We start from the raw sequence: 23,582 nt of genomic DNA, 5'->3' as shown, positions 1-23,582 counted from the left end.
CCCAGAAGAGATGCCTAGAAGAAACTCTGATTATCGAATATACAAGTCTAAGAAGGTTAATAGGTAGATAGCTATACTGTTGAGTTATTAACTTAGATTTAAAAAAAATAATAATCTAAATGGTTCGGTTTAGAATCAAAAAGAAAAATGTTCATATATTACTTTGGCCTGTAAAGTTCAAAGTAGAATCAAAGATAAAATATTTAAAATCCGACACATGGTATAGTCTATAACTTCGTGGTTTTGTTAAAAAAAATACTTTTGAACTTTCAGTTTAAAACTAAATAAAAAATCTTATTAAGAAAGTCAACGGTTCTGAGCGCTTACATTATTCTTCATGGTTCGATTTACTATAGTGAAAAAATACTCAAATAAGTACCAATTCTTAAAGATGACTTGAGTTCATATGGCTTACCTTAACCCTCAATGTTCAGTTTAAAATGAAGCAGAAATATTAAAATTAGCACCTAAGATGACTATAGTCCGAAGGTCTTACCTTAACCTTTATAGTTCAGTTTAAAATTAAACAGAAATAAACAACAAATTCGGCAAAGTACATAGGGCCTACTAAATTAAATGGCTCTACAACATGATTCAATTCAAAACTAAACAAAGACAAAAGTCTATGTTTCTACTGGTGTTCTCGCCTATGGGTCACAATTTAAAATTAAAGATAAATAAACCCAAAATCTCACTTGATCTAGAGCCTCGATGGCTTCGTTTAAATTTAAATTAAACAGAAAGAAACCCCAAATCTCACTGTAATCTATAATCAACTACAATGAACTACAGATCTAGTTAGAAAGCCTACATTGGCTCTAGATCATGATCTAAATGATTCAGTAAAAATAATGTAAACAGACCCCCCCCCCCTGCGATATATTAATATTGGCTTAAACTTTAACGATGAATACCTTAATGGTTCAATAAAAAAAAACAAATCTCACCAACCTTTCAGTTTTCTTCCGGACACACCACAGCAGCGCAGGGCGGCAGATGTTCTTTACAGATGGGGAACAGGGGTTCCGGGCACGGGGGGCGCTCCCTGGCTGCCGGCTTCTCCGCTTCCACCGGACACAGATCCCCACCGGCTTCTCCCTCGTCGACCGGCTCGATTACATCCACCGATGTCCCCTCGTTGTCTGGGTCAGCGACCAATGCCTCCTCTGCCACCTCCCTCGGGCACGGCGGACATGGTTCACACGGTGGGCACGGCGGGCACGGTTCCGCGGTGATGACGTCAGCGATGGTCTCCGTGGGGTCCCGACACGGGTCCGGCTTCTGAGGGCACTCCTCCGGCAAACGATCCCGAAGAGTGGGTGAAGCTTCTCTCGCTGGTACATCCCGGCATGGGTTCGCTGTCTCGGTGACAACCTCGGCGTCCAAGATGTTACTGGTCAGTTCTATGTCGGGCTCGCGACAGATTTCCAGCACTCGTGTTTCAGACTGCGGCCTCTCCTCGACCACAACCTCTTCTATGGTTGCCCTTTCAGTTGACTCGGGAACTGGCAGCTCCATGATGGATAGAATCTTAACAAGAGTTCCGTCTATGCAACCATTAGTGCGCAGAAACGTGTGACGTTACACGACATGTAATGACGTCACCCCCCGACATAAACATGCTGGTTTGGAGAGTGTGCGCATGTTTAAATCAAGAACATAAACAACCCGAAAAGAATTAATAAAAAGAAGACTTACGGAAAAAACGTGTCATGTTGAAATCTTCATTAAAATAAATTTTAAAAATTGGCAAATAAATTGTTCAAGCGGATCTTGTTGAAGATTTATATTTTAACCTCTCATTGAAACCGTAATGTTGTGAAAAAGTATTCAGAATCACAGAGAAGTCTTGTAGCATGGAGTACACGTTTATTGATAGTGCTATTTGGTAGATGCAGTGCTTTGAACACGCGTTCAGTTGCAGTGCTATTTGGTAGCTGCAGTACCACTCGCCTCATGTGCTGTTTTGGATACTTTGGCGTTACTAGGTCAGGTGTAAACCCATGCGGTAACATTGGGTGCCATCATCCTCCACAACGATATAATTATATATATATATATATATATATATATATATATATATATATATATATATATATATATATATCTATATATATATATATATATATATATATCTATATATATATATATATATATATATATATATATATATATAGTCAAATCATAAAACTAATAAAGAACTTAACCTAACAATAGGAATCAAAGATTCAAAGAAATTTTAGCGCTGTCCAAAGGATTGTGAAGATCCTAATTAATGTTTTAGGCACTTCACTGTACAGTTAAAATAACGAATTGCTGGCGTGGGAAGAATGCTATTGCTAAATTTTGGGTGTAGTTTGGTCTTAAAAAAACCCAAAATATATGCTGCTCTACTTTTTCTTTGTCCTACTTCTCACCACTCTCCCCTATATATATATATATATATATATATATATATATATATATATATATATATATATATATATATATATATATATATATATATATATATATATATGTAACATGGTTCATACCTTAAAACTGCAGACATATTTCTCACAAATATATCACCCTCTGCAACGCCAATAATCATGATTAAACACTAACCTAATTTATACCCCATTTAAATGATCAAAGTAAACACAAAGTCGTTGAATGTATAAGACTGTTTATTTTTATCTTGTTATCTTGTTTACACGAGTGGATCGTTGCCTGGCGAATACATTAGTCTTGCAGGAACGATATTTAAAAAAAAATAGAATGAAAATTGGAGTTGGCAATGAACAGCATAGGAAACAAATCAGTGAGTTATTTAAAAAAAATACTTGACCCATCTAAGTTGGAGAAAAAGGCACACAATATTGAGAGCTTGTTTGCATACGCTATGGTAGGGAAAATAGAAACACAATCTACGAATTTGGACAAAAAACGGAATTGAAAAAATTGTCGTTTACAAAAAAAAAAAATGAGTGGTTTAATTTAGTGAGCACTGGGTTCTATCATTTTAAAATAGTGTGGGCGGGTTAAGCTTTAATCAGTGTCGTTAATACATGACGTCACGCCATTTTAGCCCCCCTCTCCCTCCACTTCCCAATTATTAGAAACAACCCCCCCCCCCCCTTTCCCCGTAACAAGCGTATAGAAATTTTACGTTTTATTTTGATAATTAAAATTCTAAAGAGAAATATATAAGTCGAATTTCTCGATATATACTCCCCCCCTCCCATCATCTTGTCGTCACAGAAGACTATCCCCGACCCCAGGTGCCTACTCGATACTTCTGCTGCTATTGACACACACACATCTGAATAAAAATAACTGCCTCAGTTGAACTGGTAAGCTGTAGTATATCTTAAAGAAAGAGCACTAAAGGATCGTTCATAAATGATATCACTTTCTTCCCAAACGATTATTACTTTGCTCCTCCCCACTAAAGTCATATCCCCTAGGCATATCCACAAGGGCTCCATCTTCTCCAAACTGAAGTTTTTATTTCTGGAATACAGCCCCCCCCCCCCCCCCCCCAGCTCCACCAATAAAAATTGTTGTTTATTTTTAGTCCATTTTAAAGTCTTTAAACATTTGAATAACAGCAAAATTTTATTTTAAAATATAATTTCTAAAAGTTAATACTATGGCATTAAACTATTCTGTCCCTCTCCCCTCCTTCACAAAAATCCAAAACCCCTGCATATGTTTGAAGTGTGACATCCTTTATAGATGACCACTTTGGCTGAACAGATGGCCTAAATTAACAACAGGTTGGAGATAAATAATTAAAAAGTGGCTGTGGTTTAGCTTATGGATTAATACAGAGTGTCTTACCCAGTGACTAAAAGAATTTTTTTTTTACTGATTTGCCCAATGTTTAAGATAAAATTGTGAACTTGCAAAAAAGTTCAATATCTTTGTTAAAAAAAAACACATTTATTTAAATAAAAATTATTAGTATAGTTAGCATATTGGATGAGAGTTTTATGCCACCACCAAGACTCAAAGAATTGGTGGTGGGCCATCTAATTATCTAATTCAAACACAATTTACAAACGCTATATGCTGGCTTGTATCAAAAGAAAAACAAAAATAAAACAATAAAAAAACAACATAATTTGTTAAAAAAATTGTACAAATCAAAGTTATTTCAATTCAAATAATAAAATAATACTTTTAACTGAATAAAGAAAATAAAGAAATAAAAAGAAGAAAGATAAAATTTAAATTATAAAATAAGTTGGCAGCTAAAACAACAACAATAATGATAATTTTCTATTGCTAAAGACATTCTTAACAGTAAAATCAGTACTTTTTTTTGTTAAAAACAAAATGCTAAAATTATTGTATTTTAGTCCTATACTGCAAGCAAGACTCTTGACATTAGAGCTCAAAAGAATCTAAGTAGCATTTTATAATTAAACACTTGGAATTAAAAAAAAATTGTTTGGCAACTATAATAGAAGAAATATTAAAAAACATGTTATTCTTTTTTATCAACACAATATAATTTGCATGTATTTACACAAATGATGATTATAAAAAAATATGTACATAATATCAGCCTGTTGACTATAGCATATTATCTTCATAATAAATTTTCTGGCAACAAATAATAAATAAACACAAAAATGTAAACTGAATTTTAACTACAAATTGACAAAAAATGTATAGGATCGAATGTAACAAAATATTAGGATAAATATATTTTAATCAATAAAACAATTTTCCAAAACAATGTATTACTTCACAGTTCACAGATTATGTTTGATGCTTTTACACTTACATGTGTGAAGATGTAGGTTGATATATATATATATATATATATATATATATATATATATATATATATATATATATATATATATACATATTTATATATATATTTATATATATATATGTATATATATATGTATATATATGTATATATATGTATATATATGTATATATACATAAATATATATATATATATATATATATATATATATATATATATATATATATATATATATATATATATATATATACACATGCAATATAAATTCATTACATATATATAAACATATATATATATATATATAACGTATGTATATAGTTTAGTGTATATATATATATATATATATATATATATATACACACACAAATTTGCACATGTTCAGAATAGATTTACAAGCATAAAAACATTGACACACTTTCTTATTTATGGAATACATGATGAAAAATGTTGAATGCTTGAGCACATACACACACACACAGATTTCTCCTGAAGTATTTATACACAATGCAACTAAAAAGTAAAATGTCAGTCGATTGTTTTGACAAAATATACCCGTCAAGAAAATGTACATTTTCTAGTGAACCATCCTTACAAAGACCAGAAGATTGTATTCCAGGAGATAGATCCCAACAGCTAGGAGAAAACAGAAGTGGACGTCTATATGAATACTTCTAAGCAAGATTTATACTGCTCAACATTTTTAGGACTATCCATATGGACTGTCAAATGTGATTTTATTTTTGAATGTACATAATCTTTAAATAAACATATTTGTAATGAAAAAAAAAAAAACAAGTTGTTGCTTTTTAAAATAATGTAATTGGTTAATTAATCATTTTGTTTAAACTGTGACTGGATTAGTACATAATCAATATCAATATCTCACACAAGCAATTAGCTAAAATTATATTACAAAGTTCAGGGGAAACAATCAGAGAGATCAAAGTTAAACAAAAACTTCATCAAACCCCTAACCCCTCACAAAGTCAAACAAAAACTGCATCAATATTCCCAGCCTAATATTACATTTTTTAACATGTTCGTCTCAAAAGATAAGGTATGTAGCTTTCAAAACTAAGAAGAAAGTTGACACTGGTAGATTTAGATTTATTCATTTTTAGAGTAAAGAATTCACTTAGGTTTTAAAAATTAAAATTTAGTAGAACAAAAATCAAACCAGAATATTACTTAACATACTATATATTAAAAAATAATTCCAGAATAGAATATCACATATGATATTTTTTATAAAACAATCAATTCTATTCTTCCAAGTGTAACATAAGTTGAAATTTGTTAAACAACTCATTATAATTATGGAATACAGTTAAGTTTTATTGTCCCAGATCTTGGTTTCGATAAGGGAAATGCTTTTACTGTGGGTACATTCATCACTAGTTTGGTCAGTTTTACATCCACAATAATCAAGACAAAATTCAAAATTTCAAAATATCAAACATTACCTCCCCTGAATTGTTTTTTTCAACTTGGATGTAATTTTCAAATTTTTAAAATTAATTTATTCATTAAAATTAATACAAATTGTATAGTGTAGTATTTTAGTACACTGATATCAAAGGTTTAAATGTTTGATAAAATACGACCAAAATTTGAAACAATTAAATGATGTAGATGATGTTTCGACTGTAATAACGAGCCAACTAGGTCTAAAGGTAGTTCAGTGGGATCCAACCAGTCATAGCTTGAACAAAGAGAGCTGTAGAAAATTGTCTTGAAGTGGTTGTCTTCTTTAGGTGAATGTTGTCTTTAGATGGGTGTTGTCTGTCTTCCAATGGAACTAGTTCCTGTAGGTTTGTACCCATTCTCACACATTGGTGCCTGCCTGTTTCAGCTGCTGGTCACATAATTCCTGCCAGCGCTTCATGTTTTTGCTGAGCAAAAAAATAAAAACAAAGGAAATTGGAAGATAATTATTATTTAAAAAATGGTGTGTTAAAATTTAATTTCTAAAAAAAAGTTAAGATTTTATTTAATTACTGTCAAATAATGAAGTATTTGAAATTTTTTGAATATTGTGGAGCCCCATGACGGTTTGATCCACATTACATGGTAGGGTAACTTCCCATTGTAAAACAAAAATTCCCTTTTTTGAACATGATGGTCCATGGGGCAAGTGAAGTAGAGTTCACCTGTTTCTGTGAACTTGACATATGAAGGCATAGTGTGTTCAGCACAATGCCCAGCCGTCTTAACTTTCTCTAACGTGAGTTAAGTACCCATCAGAGCTGGGTGGACTCAGGCAGATTTTCTTCCAGGCATCTCTTAGGTTTTACCGCCCCGAACGAAATGAAATTTATATAATTTATATAGAAAATATATACTTTTAACAGTGTCCGCCCCCCCCCCCCCCCCCCGAAGAAAGTTTACCGCCTCCCCCCCCCCCCCCCCCCCCCCGAAAATTTCAAATGCCCCCCGGAGAAAAAAATCTGGAAGAAACACTGGACTCAGGGAGATTCTACTGACATTATCATGTGGATCCATATCACAGTGTGAGGCATATTTTTGTACATGACATTTTAATGCAACATCTTTTGTACATCACATTGTGGGGTCAAGCCTTTTTGGGTCAGGGGTAAACACACCATACTGTGGGGTCACATCACTCTGGCAGGGTGGAGCCATACAAACCCTGGGATAAAACTAGAAGACCTGTGCCACTGTAAGTACAGAACGAGGGATGAATCAAAGCCAGAGGACTTACATGGATCCATCCAACATTGGCTTGGTTTCAGGTAGCACATTTTTCATCAGCTCGTAACACGGTATACAGATGGATTGGATGAATCCAACCTGCAAGAAAGACGGTGTATAATTTATTCTGGTTTTGGTAAACAAAGAACAAATTAAAATGCGTGATTTAGATCATGTAAAAACACATAAAATAATTGTGATTTAGGTAATATAAAAACACATAAAATAATTGTGATTTAGGTAAAGTAAAAACACATAAAATAATTGTGATTCAGATAAAGTAAAAACACATTAGATAATTGTCATTTAGGTAAAGTAAAAATACACTTAGACTATTTTCATTTAGTTAAGATAATTGAACATTAAAAATTTGTGATTTCACGCAAACTATGCAACTTGTTGAGGATTAGCTTTGATTAACTTGGAAGACAGACATGAAAATTTACCTCTAGTTTTGGCAATTCTTCTTTCTTATCTCTGTCCATCATTTGCATAGGAGTAATTCCCCTTTTCTTTTCTTCATCACCCTGTATAGTTTCAATAAGAATTTTTGTGTCTAATTATCTCCCTTTTTCTCTTTTGACAGTACAATTTACATTTTAGTCATCCCTTCAGTAAAACTAATGATATTTGTTTTTTAATATTTAATATATTAGTTATCTATTCAGTAAAACTAAATTTATTTGTTTTGTAATGGTTAATATATCTGTTTATAAATTTAAAACTATTGTTGAGAAAGCTTGCAAACTGTACAATATAAATTAATGTGTACATTTTTTAGCTGAAGGATCTACACTATTCATAGACTTAATTACTAGTAGGTGAAAGTAAAACAGACACTAGACAGACACACATTAAGATATGGCCATACATAAATATAGAACATTGGAATTGATAAAAATCAGCTCATTGGGAAGACAACAAAAAAATAAAGGCGGATTTTTTTATACCTGTGTCCAATAATAGAATCTTCTTAAAAAAGGGGTGTCAGGTTATTGGTAGTTAACGAAATATACACATGGCTTGCTAATGTCAATATTAACCCTAGCCCTAACCTTAACCCCAACCCTAGTCCCTAATTTCTAACCATAAAACTAGTCAAGACCTACACATTTATTTTTGGAAGAGTTTATTGTCGGACATTGGTATCTTCACTACATCCCAAAAATATACAAATGATAAGCTAAAGTCAACTAGAAATTAAATCATGATATAACCATTTAAAGAAATATTTTTCATTCTTAGTTCATATGTTCTACCAACTAAACTGCCTTGGAAATAAAAAAATTTAGCAGACAGAAGCCATTATATAAAATATGTTGAAGTAAAGAAACAACAAAGATTGTGACAAATATTCAGACTAAAGCAAGAGACAAAAGCTGCGACAAAATAACCAGTAGGAATCAAGTGTCTGGTATTGGAGTTCCTTCTCCTATCATAGGCCTTAAGAAGAGTTATTTATAATAGACAAACATAGCTTCTCTAGTATCGCTTGCTTTTCAAATCTATTTCTAGAACATATTTACAACATTGTATCTTGTATTGAAATTGGTGGTAGACAACCAATATAGATGTGTAGATCTATGTCATTATGTTGCAAACAGTCTAGTATAAATTTGCTTTTAGCTATGCACTGTACTATCTGATATATACATTTGTAGACACAGTTTAATAAAGGTCTATGTTTCACAAATTGCAAAAAATCTTTGTAGTATATACTCTATTAAGAATAGAGATTTATTTGTAACAATCTAATATAGATATTTGTTGTACACAGTTTAATAAAGGTGTTTTTCACATAATGTAATAAAGATCTTTTTAGTAAATAATCTATTAAAAATAGAGATTTATTTGAAACAATATAATATAGATAGATGTATGTATGTTTTTATGTTATACACAATCTAGCTGAGTCCTAAATTCAATTTTGTAATACTGAATCATGTAAGCCTACAGTTCTGAATTAAAAAAAAACACAACCTAACAGTGCCATATTCAGCCTGTGTTAAAATGTATCTATATGCTGTGTTAAAATGTATCTATGTGCTGTGTTAAAATGTATCTATGTGCTGTGTTAAAATGTATCTATATGCTGTGTTAAAATGTATCTATATGCTGTGTTAAAATGTATCTATGTGCTGTGTTAAAATGTATCTATGTGCTGTGTTAAAATGTATTTATGTGCTGTGTTAAAAAGTATCAATGTGCTGTGTTAAAATGTATCTATGTGCTGTGTTAAAATGTATCTATGTGCTGTGTTAAAATGTATCTATGTGCTGTGTTAAAATGTATCTATTTGTGGTGTTAAAATGTATCTATATGCTGTGTTAAAATGTATCTATATGCTGTGTTAAAATGTATCTATGTGCTGTGTTAAAATGTATCTATGTGCTGTGTTAAAATGTATCTATGTGCTGTGTTAAAATGTATCTATGTGCTGTGTTAAAATGTATCTATGTGCTGTGTTAAAATGTATCTATGTACTGTGTTAAAATGTATCTATGTGCAGTGTTAAAAAGTATCAATGTGCTGTGTTAAAATGTATCTATATGCTGTGTTAAAATGTATCTATGTGCTGTGTTAAAATGTATCTATGTGATGTGTTAAAATGTATCTATTTGTGGTGTTAAAATGTATCTATATGCTGTGTTAAAATGTATCTATATGCTGTGTTAAAATGTATCTATATGCTGTGTTAAAATGTATCTATGTGCTGTGTTAAAATGTATCTATGTGATGTGTTAAAATGTATCTATGTGCTGTGTTAAAAGGTATCTATATGCTGTGTTAAAATGTATCTATATGCTGTGTTAAAATATCTATGTGCTGTGTTAAAATATATCTATGTTCTGTGTGTTACCTGCTGCCAAAACTCCTCCATGATTATGTAGACCAGGCTCAGCTGCACATCCCAGGGTTTGAACATGGCACAAAGGTCACAGGCTGTCATTGCTACAGCTGTCAGAACTGACCTGTCATGTCATCAAGAGGGAAACTGTCAGCTAGCACTAACAAGCTACCCAATTAACCATCATATGCTGCTCTTTTCTTGGTTACATATAATATTTATAATACTATAATAATGCCTAACTGTAATAGTAGGCTAAATCACTAATTAATAATCATAGGCCTATCTCAACTATCTGCTATCAGTCTATCCTACTATGCCTAATACGGTTAACATTTTGTATGTAATATCTTTTAAAAATATGCATAATTTGTTTGAATACAAATACGACTGGTCTAATTAGCACGATAATAATAATAACTGGTTTGTTTTTGTAACATTTTAAAATTTATTTTGAGACTAAAAAAATATTCTGACATAATTATTAATTTTTCTTTGCGTTTTGTTGACAGTTAAGGATGATAACTCTGGTAGCAGATTCGACAGTTTAATAATTGGATTATTTCCCTTATCTATCTAAGCTTTGGAAGATATCCTAACAAATATTTAAAACATAATTAAATTAACTTATATTAGTTATATTCCCCAAGTGAACGGTCAGACAAAATACCGGATAGGAATACAAAACATATCATGCAGGTAGAAAGATAGAGTACATTAAAAAATAGCAAAAATTTACTAGGACCAACGACACAAATATTTCAAAAAGTTGAATCACAATAATAAAAAAGCATCATTTATTTAAAGTAGGTCTACTGTAATTAAAAACAGTGTATTAATTAAAAATTTACTTATAGTGGGTCGGATTATTTTTGTTCTAATGTGACTGGTTGTCACAAGCATTTAAAAAAAAGTAATAATAGTGGACTGCTAATTAGTTTGATGATCAAAATGTTACAACTACTCATATTTTAAAATGTATTATGTATTCTTTTTATATAAAAAAATATTCACAATGCACTTAAAATAAACCTTTTTCCTACAGTACTTATGTTTTACTTCAATACTGGATTAAGAATAGCGTGGCCAACAGCATAAAATTATATAAAGTAATCAAAAATATTTTACATATCGACACAAAAGCTGCACACAGACTGACGGGAACCACGTGACCAAGCCATTTAAGAAGCAGCGATAAAACGGACGTCATAGCTGGAATACCGTGGGGGTGGGGGTGAATAAAGACACGGGGAAATCTTGGTCACCTGAGAGTAGAACTCTTCGTAAATTACTTTCACGATTTCTTCCTGGATGTGCCACGCTTTGGTCGTGGCACAAAGGTCACATCCGGTCATTACAATCGCCCGAATTAGGCTCCTACCCTCGAAATAAAACAGCAACTTACACATCGCTAACAAAAATAAGTTTCATGTCACTTCACTTAACCCATCCTCAACAATGGAAAAAAATTGTTTGGTCTTTTTCCGATTTTTTAATATTAATTTTAAATTCAAACTTAAAAAAAAAAAAAACTTTAAAAATGATACATTTAAAAAAAAATTATAATCAATAATAACGTCCCCAAATTTTAGACGATTATGTTCTTTCCATATATTTCCGTACCATCAACTCCTTTTCCCCTCGATATTTCCCTCTTTAATAAACCACCCAATAAATAAAACACCGGCTGGTTTATTTGTGTAAATGCCCATCCCTTTGGCTTATAGCCAAACTAATCCAATTCAATATTTTCGACACTTTTAATACGAAAAATCAACAAAAAAACTGCATAATTAGCTTTGAATCTACAAAATGTTGTTAAGGTAGGTGAGCTGTCTAATAAAGAAAAGTCCATTACGACATTTCTCTAAGCCCGGTCCTATAACTTAGTCTAGGTTTGCCTTCATATAGGAAAATACATTCTAAAAATGTGTCTTAATGTATCTTATTTTCCCCCCTAAATTCTTTCTTAATACTCAACAATCATTATTTATTAAATGAAATAAAATCTGAAAACGATAAATTTAAAAATGAATAATACAGCATTAAAATATCAGAAGAAAGGAACTGTTACCTGTGATGCATAGTGTCCCAGTTGAAAGGTTCTGTTTTTAAAATATTAGCAAGGATGACTTTATTTTTGAAGAACATGGCCAGATCGGTTGCTAGGATACTCTGTTTGATGTCTCCTAACACCTGGCAACATACGAGTTACATATAAATACATGCACACACTGGTAAACTCTGACAAAATCCTTCACTATCATGGACGACCCGTAATACGTAATCCAATAGACCTTAGAAAAGTATTTGAAAACAAAAAAATGTCGCTGGCATAATAAATGCATCGCTTACTTTTTTGTATTCGTCTGAGCTGAGGTATTTAAAAATGTTGTGGCCTTCGTTCTGTGGAACAAAAACATGGAATAATATTACAATAACTGCAGTCAACAAAATTAAACAACATTACAATAACCGCCGTCAACAACGTAAAACAACATTACAAGAACCGCCCTCAACAACATTACAATAACCGTCGTCAACAACATGAAACAACATTACAATAACCGCCCTCAACAACATGAAACAATATTACAATAACCGCCCTCCACAACATGAAACAACATTACAGTAACCGCCCTCAACAACACGAAACAACATTACAATAACCGCCGTCAACAACATGAAACAGCATGTTCACCTAAACATACTTATAACACATCATACATATCAAAGACAGATGCCGGTAGTAGTTTTTGTTTTGTTGGCGTTACCTGTAAGATGGTCACGGTTTGGTTGAAGTGGTGGTGCTCCATGGTGCTGGTGCTATAGACTGCCGCCAGCGGTGAGCAACTCTGGACCATGAACTGGTTCGTCTTGCCTCGATGGTCGAGGTCATGACACAGGCAGGACACAAACAAGCCGATACACTGGGGGACACAAAGGTCGGAGGTCATGACACAGGACACAAACAAGCCGATACACTGGGGGACACACATGTCAGAAGTTACGACACAGGACACAAACAAGCCAATACACTGGGGGACACAAAGGTCAGAGGTCATGACACAGGACACAAACAAGCCGATACACTGGGGGACACAAAGGTCAGAGGTCATGACACAGGCAGGACACAAACAAGCCGATACACTGGGGGACACAAAGGTCACAGGTCATGACACAGGACACAAACAAGCAATATACACTGGGGGACACAAAGGTCAGAAGTTACGACACAGGCAGGAAACATACAATCTAATACATTAGAAATATAGAGGTAAGATTTTTTTTTACATTAGAAACATAAAGGTCAGCGGTCATGATAGGCAGGAACATACAATCCAATAGTCTTGGAACCTAAAGATCATGACAGAGGCAGCTTTCTTACTTAAAAAAAATACGGACGCTGATCGTGAATGACGATTAGGATAAAAGGGGAAGCTGGATATTATTACTAAAGAAAAATAGTCTTAAATAATCGACAAAGTTGGCTTGTCATTGACAAGTCCTAACAATTTTTTCAAGGGAAACAACTCAACAAATATTTAAAAGGGAGAGAAAAATTATAATTTTATAACCAGACACACATCGATCTGCGTTTTGCATACAGGAGAGAACTCAACATTCGCACTTTGTGTAGACAGATTAGGTTCAATGACACTCGAGTGCCAGGGACCGACCTCTACCGGTGCCAGCTTGTGCTGTGTTGTCTGCAAGACTGTGAACATGGAGTGGGCCACGGAGAAGGCGTGGTGCCAGTTGTGGTACGGGACGTGGCGGTAGTTCTTCTTCACTGTCAGGGTGAAACGCATCAGGTCTTCAAGGTCGAACCTGTGGCAGGTACCGGAAGAAGAGGACAAAGTTCGAGAAAAAGAAAAATTGATATTTAAAACTATACATTTAAATTTGCCATCTTAACTTTCAGTTAGCTATGCATATAAATAAATAAATAAATAAATAAATAAATAAATAAATAAATAAATAAATAAATAAATAAATATAAATATAAATATATATATATATATATATATATATATATATATATATATATATATATATATATATATATATATATATATATATATGCAGATATATATATATATGCATATATACATTTATATATATATGTATATATATATATATATATATATATATATATATATATATATATATATATATATATATATATATATATATATATATATGCATATATATATATATATTATATATATATATATATATATATATATATATATATATATATATATATATATACATATATATATATATATATATATATATATATATATATATATATATATATATATATATATATATATGTAACTAGGGGAAGTTACCAAGAGACATAACGTGTTACAGTCTGACGTCACAGTGCAGGTGTTGGCTGATGCCAAGGCGTAATATCTCGGGAAGCGATACGAAAGACGGTCTGTCAACTTTGATGTGACAGGATGCAGGTGGCTTATTAAAATCGGACTGTACGACAGAAGCGGCGTAATTAACAGTCTGATGTAACGATTAGAATCGATTACAATTACGATTATGATAGGACCGAATATGAGTACGATTATGAAGGGGATATAAGGAAGGCGACGGCTGAGCTCGAAGTCTCTCAGGAGGTCTCTCAGAAAGTCGGTCTCTCAGAAAGTCGGTCTCAGAAGGTCTGTCAGTCAGTCCGTCAGTCTCTCTCTCTCAGTCAGTCTGTGTGGCAGTATCAAGTTGGTTATATTGTGTTAAGAAGGACGTTAGACATGTGTATTCAGTTAGATGAAGCCTAGTGAGGACTGTTGGGGGTCCGTTGATTCAGACTATTATTGTGAAACATCTCTCTTGATTCATTATATTATTGTGAAGCATTCTTTGATTCATGTAATAAAAGGATCAATAATGAACCTGCATCTTCGAGTATCTATGCTGTGGTCAATGTTGTGTGGAATGAGTGGTTAGACTCGGGAAGGTCACATTTGGCGTTGTCGGCAGGGTAGCCAGAGACTCGTTACATTTGGCGTTGTCGGCAGGATAGACTCGGGGACTCGTTACATTTGGCGCTGCGATCAGGATGAATTCAACGAGACTTGCCGCGTTAGGCACCCATAGTCAACCTAGTTCATAACTGTGTTTAGTGTGTGTGTGAATTCGGACATTCAGGAACAGTGAAAATTGAGGAACGAGGAAAATTTTTTCATACACACACGGTAAGAAAGAACTCTTTTTTTTTACTAAAGGAATAAAATGTCTACTCTGGACGAGAAGCAGACCCATATTGTGGTCCTGCCCAGAGAGTCCCACATTAACAAATTTTACGGGGACGTTGATCCAACTTTAACCAACAGGTTCAGTGAGGAGGTCAAAGCGGCCTGGGCCTCGAGAAACATGTCACCAGAGGAAAGATTAAGACTGCTGATGGGCAGTATAGGAGAGACGGTTAGGGCAGAGGTCAAATGCCACGATAAAACCGTCCAATCAGATCCAGATAAGGTGCTGGATCTAATTATGGAGACCTTTGGGGAGAGACGGTCGGGATCGCAACTGCTATCGGAGTTCGTAGGCTTAAAGCAGAGAATGGCGGAGAGTGTGATGGAGTATTCACACCGAATAAACAGGGCCTTTGATTCGGTAAAGGGCAAAACACCTGACATTGATGTACGCCTACTGAGGGACCAGTTCATCGAGGGGCTAGCAACCCCGATCTTAAGGAGAGAGTTGAAAGAGGAGGTCCACAAAGACCCGCAGTTGACCTTCCTTCAGGTCAGGAACTCAGCGATCCGCAGGTCCGAGGATGAGGACCAATCGAACTGTTCGGTGGACAAAGTCTCTGTGCCGGAACAGAAACAATCCCCACCCACGGGGACCGGCACGGTGGAAACCATGATGGCTCAACTGTTGGCCCACCTGGATAAGGTTAACCAAAGATTGGAGAGGTTAGAAAGCAGGTCAACAGCTGAGAATCAGGAAAAGAACGGTACAAAACAGAGACAGGTTGGACGGCCGCGACCCGCCGGTCCATCACTCCGGTGGACGGCTGACGGTCGACCAATTTGCTTGTCCTATTCACAACCCGGACATATGGCACGGTACTGCCAGGGAAACGGTCGTCCTCTGTAAGGCAGGGCCAGGCTACAGAGGGGCGAGGTTATGGCCCAAGAAGCAAAATGATGGGAGTCTGTCCCGAAATGGTGATTACGATTGGGGACATCGCGGTGAAGGCAATTGTGGATACAGGCTCCCAGGTGACGACAATCACGGAAAATTTTTACACCAAATGGATGAAAGGAAAAGACCATAGGTTGAGGTCTGACACATGCATGCGCCTGACGGCAGCTAATGGACTAACCATTCCTTACTGTGGTTATTTTCTGGCGGATGTCGTGGTGGCGGGACATAGGTTGAAGCAGGTTGGGGTGTTCGTTACGAAACACAACCTAGAGACAAATGTGTCAAATATACCTTGCCTGTTGGGCATGAATATTCTTGGCCAGTTGCCAGAATTTCTTACAAATATTGTCGGATCGACCACACCAGGTCGGGGATCCAAGTTGGCCAGGTTTGCCAAGACCAGAGGAAGGATATCAATCCCGGCAAACACGGTCAAGGCAATCACATTACAAATTGGTGATAGAAGCGTGAATGGTGATGTGATGATAGAACCATGTGGCGCCGCACTGAGGGCAGGCGTCGTGTTACTGCGGACATACACATCAGCGGAAAATGGACTAGTTCAAGGATTAGTGGCAAATGTTTTGGATGAGGAAATTTTTATACCGCCTAATACTCTGGTAGGAGTACCACAGAACGTCGAGGTACAAAGGTCGGCACAGTGCATCGAACTGAGCAATACCAGCAGTAATGAAGTAACAGTTAGGTCGGTCAATGTGACGGCCGAGGTGAAGAAAGAGGATGGCCGATCATATACATTCCCGGAAACTGAGGACCCAAAACTAAATGAATTGCTGAATAAGTACAGGGATATATTTGCCTCGTACGAGGGTGATTTGGGTTACACGGAAGTAATAAAACACCAGATACCCTTACTACAAGACAAGCCGGTGGCGCAACCTTATCGAAGATTACCACCAAGTCACTACTCTGCGGTGAAAGCACACCTGAACGATCTACTAAAAAAGGGAATTATTACAACCAGCACTAGCCCGTATGCGGCACCGATAGTAGTGGTAAAAAAGAAGTCAGGGGAGATAAGACTGTGTTGTGATTACCGGAAATTGAACAATATCACAAGAAGGGATGCATTCCCCTTGCCTCGTATTGATGAATGTCTTGATGCGTTGGGGGGAGCAAGATTTTTTTCTACCTTGGATTTGGCTAGTGGCTACCACCAAGTGGCCATGCACCCCAACGATCAACATAAAACTGCATTTATTTCTCCACTGGGACTGTACGAGTGGACCCGTATGCCGTTTGGTCTAACTAATGCACCTGCTACATTCCAGCGAGTAATGCAGAGTGCTATGAGTGACTTTCTATTTCAAATAATGTTGGTGTACTTGGATGATATACTAGTTTATTCAAAAACTTGGGAGGACCATCTAGAAAGATTAGAACAAGTGTTTCTCCGTCTTAGGGAGATAGGAGTAAAGCTGAACCCAGACAAATGCTGCTTCGGTCTGAAATCGGTACATTTTTTGGGTTACGTGATTTCGTCGGATGGCATCGCCACTGACCCAGATAAAATTGCAGCTGTTAAAGAATGGAAACAGCCAACAACTACAGTAGAGGTCAGATCATTCTTGGGCTTTGCTTCCTATTATAGAAAATTTGTGCCTGGTTTTGCAAAAATTGCCGCACCATTGCATGACTTGGTAAACAAAATGACAAAGAAACACAGTAAGGAGAAAAAGAAAGGTAAAACACAACTGATAGGTGAATTATGGACTGAGGAATGCCTGAACTCGTTTAAGCTATTGAAAAAGGCTTTGACAGAGGCGCCGATATTAGGATACGCAGACTTTGACAAACCATTTCGGCTAGAAATTGACGCCAGCTCTAAAGGTCTGGGAGCTGTGCTATCACAACAACAAAAGCAAGGCTTCAGGGTTATTGCTTATGCCAGTCGAGCTCTGAAGGAATCAGAGAAGAACATGACAAATTACAGCGCCATGAAACTAGAACTTTTGACATTAAAATGGGCTGTGACGGAAAAATTCAGGGACTATTTATTAGGTGCTAAATGTGTGGTATACACTGACAATAACCCCCTGAGTCACCTAAAGACAGCAAAGTTGGGATCCATCGAACAGCGATGGGCAGCAGAATTGGCACTCTTTGACCTGGAGATAAAATTTCGCCCGGGGCGGTCCAATGGCAATGCGGACGCCTTATCAAGGAATCCTTACGAGAGACCGGGCGATGAGGAAGAAACGCTGACAGGAATATGTGAGGTCAGAGCGTCAACAGATATCCCTCACGGGGTGCAAGTGAGGCAGAACGGACAGACCGGGGTGGAGCACATTTCCACAGAGCCCGGACATATGGACATTGGTGATTTTAGTTGCCTTAATCACAAAGAGATAAGAAATGCCCAGAGAACGGATAGTGGCTTACAGCCGCTGTTGAAACCCGTCCAGGAAAAAAAATTCCCAGGAAGAAGGGAAAGAGAACAATTTGGTCGAGAAACAAAGAAAATACTGAGTCAGTGGGACCGTCTCAGTATACAGGATGGTGTTCTCATGCGGAGAATTCATGACCAAATTGATGGGACAATACACCAGGTGGTGGTGCCTGGACAATTACGAGAAGAAGTGCTAAGGTTGGCACATGACAGGGCAGGACACCAGGGTCAGGACAGGACGCACAAAATATTACGACGAAGGTGTTACTGGCCCAATATGGAAATGGAGGTCAAACGCCATTGTGAGGCTTGTGTGAGGTGTCAGCATGCGAAAATGCCAGTTGTCAAAATGAGACAGCCATCGGGACACCTATTAGCGACAAAACCACTAGAGATTGTGGCTATGGACTTTACGTCGTTGGAGCAATCATCGGATGGGACGGAACATGTGTTGGTAATGACTGATGTTTTCACCAAATGGACTGTGGCGGTGCCCACACGAGATCAGACTGCCAAAACAGTGGCAAAGGTCTTAATAGAACATTGGTTCATCAAATATGGCATACCAAGACAATTACACTCTGACCAAGGAAGGGCCTTCGAGTCAGAAGTAATTAACCAACTGTGCAGCCACTACGGGATCAACAAATCTAGAACAACCACATTTAATCCGAAAGGAAACGGACAGTGCGAGCGGTTCAACCGCAGCATGCATGATTTGTTGCGTACTCTAGAACCTGAACAGAAAAAACGTTGGCCTGATTTTCTCCCAGAGTTGGTATATCTATACAACTGCACACCCCATGCCACAACCGGCTTTTCGCCATACATGTTGCTGTTCGGACGGGAGGCTCGACTCCCCCTTGACTTGTTCCTAGGAAAAAAGGAGAGTATGACTGGCTCATACACTGTACTGGAATATGTGAATGAACATATGAGACGAATTAGAGAAATGTACAGGGTAGTACAGGAAAGACTAGAACATGAAGCACGGCGAAGGGAACCGCCGGTACAGACAAAGGACCCGCCACTCAAACTGAACGACAGGGTATTACTGCGTAGCCACCCGTTAGGCAGAAACAAAATCCACGATCTCTGGGGACAGGAGATATGGCAAGTCGTGGAGATGCCTAAAGTAGCAGGTGGCCCCTTTAAGATAAGACCCATCGATCACGCCAAACCGGATCGGTGGGCGAATATTGCTCAATTAAAGAAATATTGTCATAGTCAAGAAGAGCAGTTACACACAAGGAAACCCAAGACAATTAGGGAACCGGAAACTATAACGGAAATTCTCATACCCATCCCGGAACCATGTCACCATCAACAGAACAACAGCGACACACAAGGGGAGGATACCGGCAACAAGGAGGATCCCGGTCCCTCCAAAGGCAGAGAGACAGTAGACCATCAGATAAGTGGTCCGCGGAGAAGTTTGAGAAACAGAAAGAATACGAAATTTTTTGTCAGCAACCATCAATTCTTTCATGGTCGCGCTGGTATGAAAACAGACTGTTCAAAAAGTCATAAAAGTGAACTGGTGAAGGCACCAAACGAAAAAAGGTGGATGTGAATTCTAGAACTGTTTTGTGTCTGAGGAAGATGATGTAGACACATTGGATATGTGAAATAGGGATAACTGTCAATCTTATACGAATGTGACGACATTGACAGTGAGTGGAACAATGGATTTTTTTTACGATGGTGCGATGGACATTTAGGAAGTGCACCTACCAAGCGTTGTTTGTGGTTGATAACACACAAAAAAAGGCAGGGGTGGATGTAACTAGGGGAAGTTACCAAGAGACATAACGTGTTACAGTCTGACGTCACAGTGCAGGTGTTGGCTGATGCCAAGGCGTAATATCTCGGGAAGCGATACGAAAGACGGTCTGTCAACTTTGATGTGACAGGATGCAGGTGGCTTATTAAAATCGGACTGTACGACAGAAGCGGCGTAATTAACAGTCTGATGTAACGATTAGAATCGATTACAATTACGATTATGATAGGACCGAATATGAGTACGATTATGAAGGGGATATAAGGAAGGCGACGGCTGAGCTCGAAGTCTCTCAGGAGGTCTCTCAGAAAGTCGGTCTCTCAGAAAGTCGGTCTCAGAAGGTCTGTCAGTCAGTCCGTCAGTCTCTCTCTCTCAGTCAGTCTGTGTGGCAGTATCAAGTTGGTTATATTGTGTTAAGAAGGACGTTAGACATGTATATTCAGTTAGATGAAGCCTAGTGAGGACTGTTGGGGGTCCGTTGATTCAGACTATTATTGTGAAACATCTCTCTTGATTCATTATATTATTGTGAAGCATTCTTTGATTCATGTAATAAAAGGATCAATAATGAACCTGCATCTTCGAGTATCTATGCTGTGGTCAATGTTGTGTGGAATGAGTGGTTAGACTCGGGAAGGTCACATTTGGCGTTGTCGGCAGGGTAGCCAGAGACTCGTTACATTTGGCGTTGTCGGCAGGATAGACTCGGGGACTCGTTACATATATATATATATATATATATATGCATATATATATACATACATATATATATACATATATATATATATATATATATATATATATATATATATATATATATATATATATATATATATATATATATATATATATACATATATATATATATATATATATATATATATATATATATATATATATATATATATATATATATATATATATATATGTGTGTGTGTGTGCGTGTGTGTGTGGGTGTGGGTGGGTGTGTGTATGTATCAAGCCTGCTACTTACTTGATGTCTGCAAACAGTATTCTGAACATGTACAAACAGTGTAATGGTTTTTCGTCGTCAGTCACTGCCCATGGGGAGAATTCGTACCTGGAAGAGCATAGAACAGTCTATTAGTGCATCGCGGCAACGGCGTATCTTCAATAGGAGGTGGTGTTTCTTTCAGGCAACACTCTAGACACGCTACCCCCCCCCCTCCCTTGACCCAGTAAAGTCGCTAGGCAGATGCCACGGAGTGGCCTAGCGGTAGAGAGCTGGACTGCTAACCCGTAAGTCTCGAGTACGAATCCGGGTTCAAGTCAGGAGACCGTCCCTGAGTTCACCCAACTCTGATGGGTGCGTAACTCATGTTAGGGAGAGTAAAGGCGGCTGGGCATAGTGCTGACCACACTATCTCTTCATATCAGAGGCGTATCCAGGTTTTCGTTGTAGGGGGAGCGAAAAGAGCAAAAAAAGGCGCCGAATTATTAACACGTTCTATTCTATATAAACACAAAAAATATACACACACTACAACCAAAAACAATGAACGTAACACAATCTGTTTTGTAATTTTTGTAAAGAAAATTTCTTACATAATAATTCCTGGGAAATTATTTAAGACAAGTGAAATAGGGGAAATAATCACTCTTTTAATATAAATATGTACATATCTACACATTTAATTATAAATGTCAAAAGAAATAAATAATTACTTTAGAATATAATGAAATTGTTTAACACTATTCGTGTTTACAAAATGTTTTTGTCTATAATCAGAATTTAATATATCGTCATCATAAATACTAAAGTATTATAGCGTAATGAAAGTTTTTAAAATCAGAGTTGGTATAAAACCACGCTTTTCGTTTTAATAGAATCACTCTGAATAACAGCCTACATTTCACTAAATATCGTTTTTTTTAGTTCAGATCATATATTTTTAATTAACTACTGCTTCTTTGTGTTCTTTAAAGATCATTTTTTAACATAGTGATAGGTATGGGTTAGATCACTGTATTGATCACACACCTTTTTACTGGTAATTGCAAAAACAATATTCACAGAGTTTTACGTTTAAAAAGCTAATTTTCTGGCGGCATGGTACTTTGATACATTATTTCGCGTTTTTCTACATGTACTTAACAGATCAGTTCGGGGTGGGTTGGGGGGGGGGGGGGGGGTGGGTTCAAATTCATTCACCATTGTCCGGTCACTTTAGGTCAATTATCCAACCCAGTGTATATCTATGTGTGACATTAATGTCGCTCTACACAATTGTGGTGGTGAGGTGGGGGGGGGGGGGGAGAGGGGGGAGATAACCAACTCAGAGTGAACATAGTGTCAGTTTTTAAATGACTGTTTTAAACATACATATATATTACACAAATATATATTACAAAAATAGATTTAAATATTTTTTTTACAGAGGGTTCCATGGGGGAGGGGGGGTTGTAACTGTTTCATATAATTTGTAATCGTAATCACTATCGCCCAAACTGTAAGAATACTACTACTTCATCGTGATGACGTTGTTGATCTTGTCAAAATTTCCCCACCACTACGCAGTTTGCTCATAAGTAAATTTAAATAGAAGTGCCACATCAGTTGTATTTGTTTCTGTACTGCAATTTTTTTTTTAAATTAGTCACACGATTCAAGCTGGATATATAAAGTAATTATGTGTTAAGTTTTATGTATAACATTTTCTAATTCAATTATTCGTAAGCAAATACATTATACAGTTGCCTTAAACTTAACACCCCTCTTGCCAAGTGGTACTACCCGTAGATGTTTTTTTTAAACATTGCAATGCATCGTAATGGTTATTTTTAGAATGGCAAACTGATGCAGCTGTTAATACGTTTTGTAAATGCAGACACTACTAGACTAGTACAATAATGCTTTAATTGC

General features: G+C 36.3%; 2 protein-coding genes across 5 annotated transcripts in view; both read right to left on the bottom strand.

Annotated features, from left to right (window-relative positions):
* Nucleotides 1-951: 951 nt before the first annotated feature.
* Nucleotides 952-1,611, bottom strand: LOC131928371 (late cornified envelope-like proline-rich protein 1; the record flags this gene model as incomplete). The annotated part of the gene is given in 1 exon segment (XM_059284374.1): nucleotides 952-1,611. A coding segment is annotated over 1 exon segment (564 nt). The 5' UTR covers nucleotides 1,519-1,611.
* Nucleotides 1,612-5,600: 3,989 nt separating this feature from the next.
* Nucleotides 5,601-23,582, bottom strand: part of LOC131928373 (putative 3',5'-cyclic phosphodiesterase pde-5) — a 103,011-nt gene continuing 85,029 nt past the window's right edge. For all 4 annotated transcript variants that reach the window (XM_059284376.1, XM_059284375.1, XM_059284378.1 and 1 more), the window contains 9 exons: nucleotides 21,693-21,779; nucleotides 14,009-14,159; nucleotides 13,103-13,258; nucleotides 12,684-12,734; nucleotides 12,403-12,524; nucleotides 10,341-10,452; nucleotides 7,927-8,007; nucleotides 7,491-7,579; nucleotides 5,601-6,660 (listed from right to left, as the gene is read on the bottom strand). In XM_059284376.1, the coding sequence (XP_059140359.1) occupies nucleotides 6,594-6,660; nucleotides 7,491-7,579; nucleotides 7,927-8,007; nucleotides 10,341-10,452; nucleotides 12,403-12,524; nucleotides 12,684-12,734; nucleotides 13,103-13,258; nucleotides 14,009-14,159; nucleotides 21,693-21,779 (916 nt within the window). In that variant the 3' untranslated portion in view covers nucleotides 5,601-6,593. The remainder of the gene's footprint in view (nucleotides 6,661-7,490; nucleotides 7,580-7,926; nucleotides 8,008-10,340; nucleotides 10,453-12,402; nucleotides 12,525-12,683; nucleotides 12,735-13,102; nucleotides 13,259-14,008; nucleotides 14,160-21,692; nucleotides 21,780-23,582) is intronic.

Source organism: Physella acuta, unplaced genomic scaffold, assembly GCF_028476545.2.
Source record: "Physella acuta isolate Inbredline_101_S28 unplaced genomic scaffold, ASM2847654v3 ptg001493l, whole genome shotgun sequence".
NCBI lineage: Eukaryota > Metazoa > Mollusca > Gastropoda > Physidae > Physella > Physella acuta.
The sequence above is the reverse complement of the archived record's forward strand: the minus strand, read 5'-3'. Positions and strand labels throughout refer to the sequence as shown.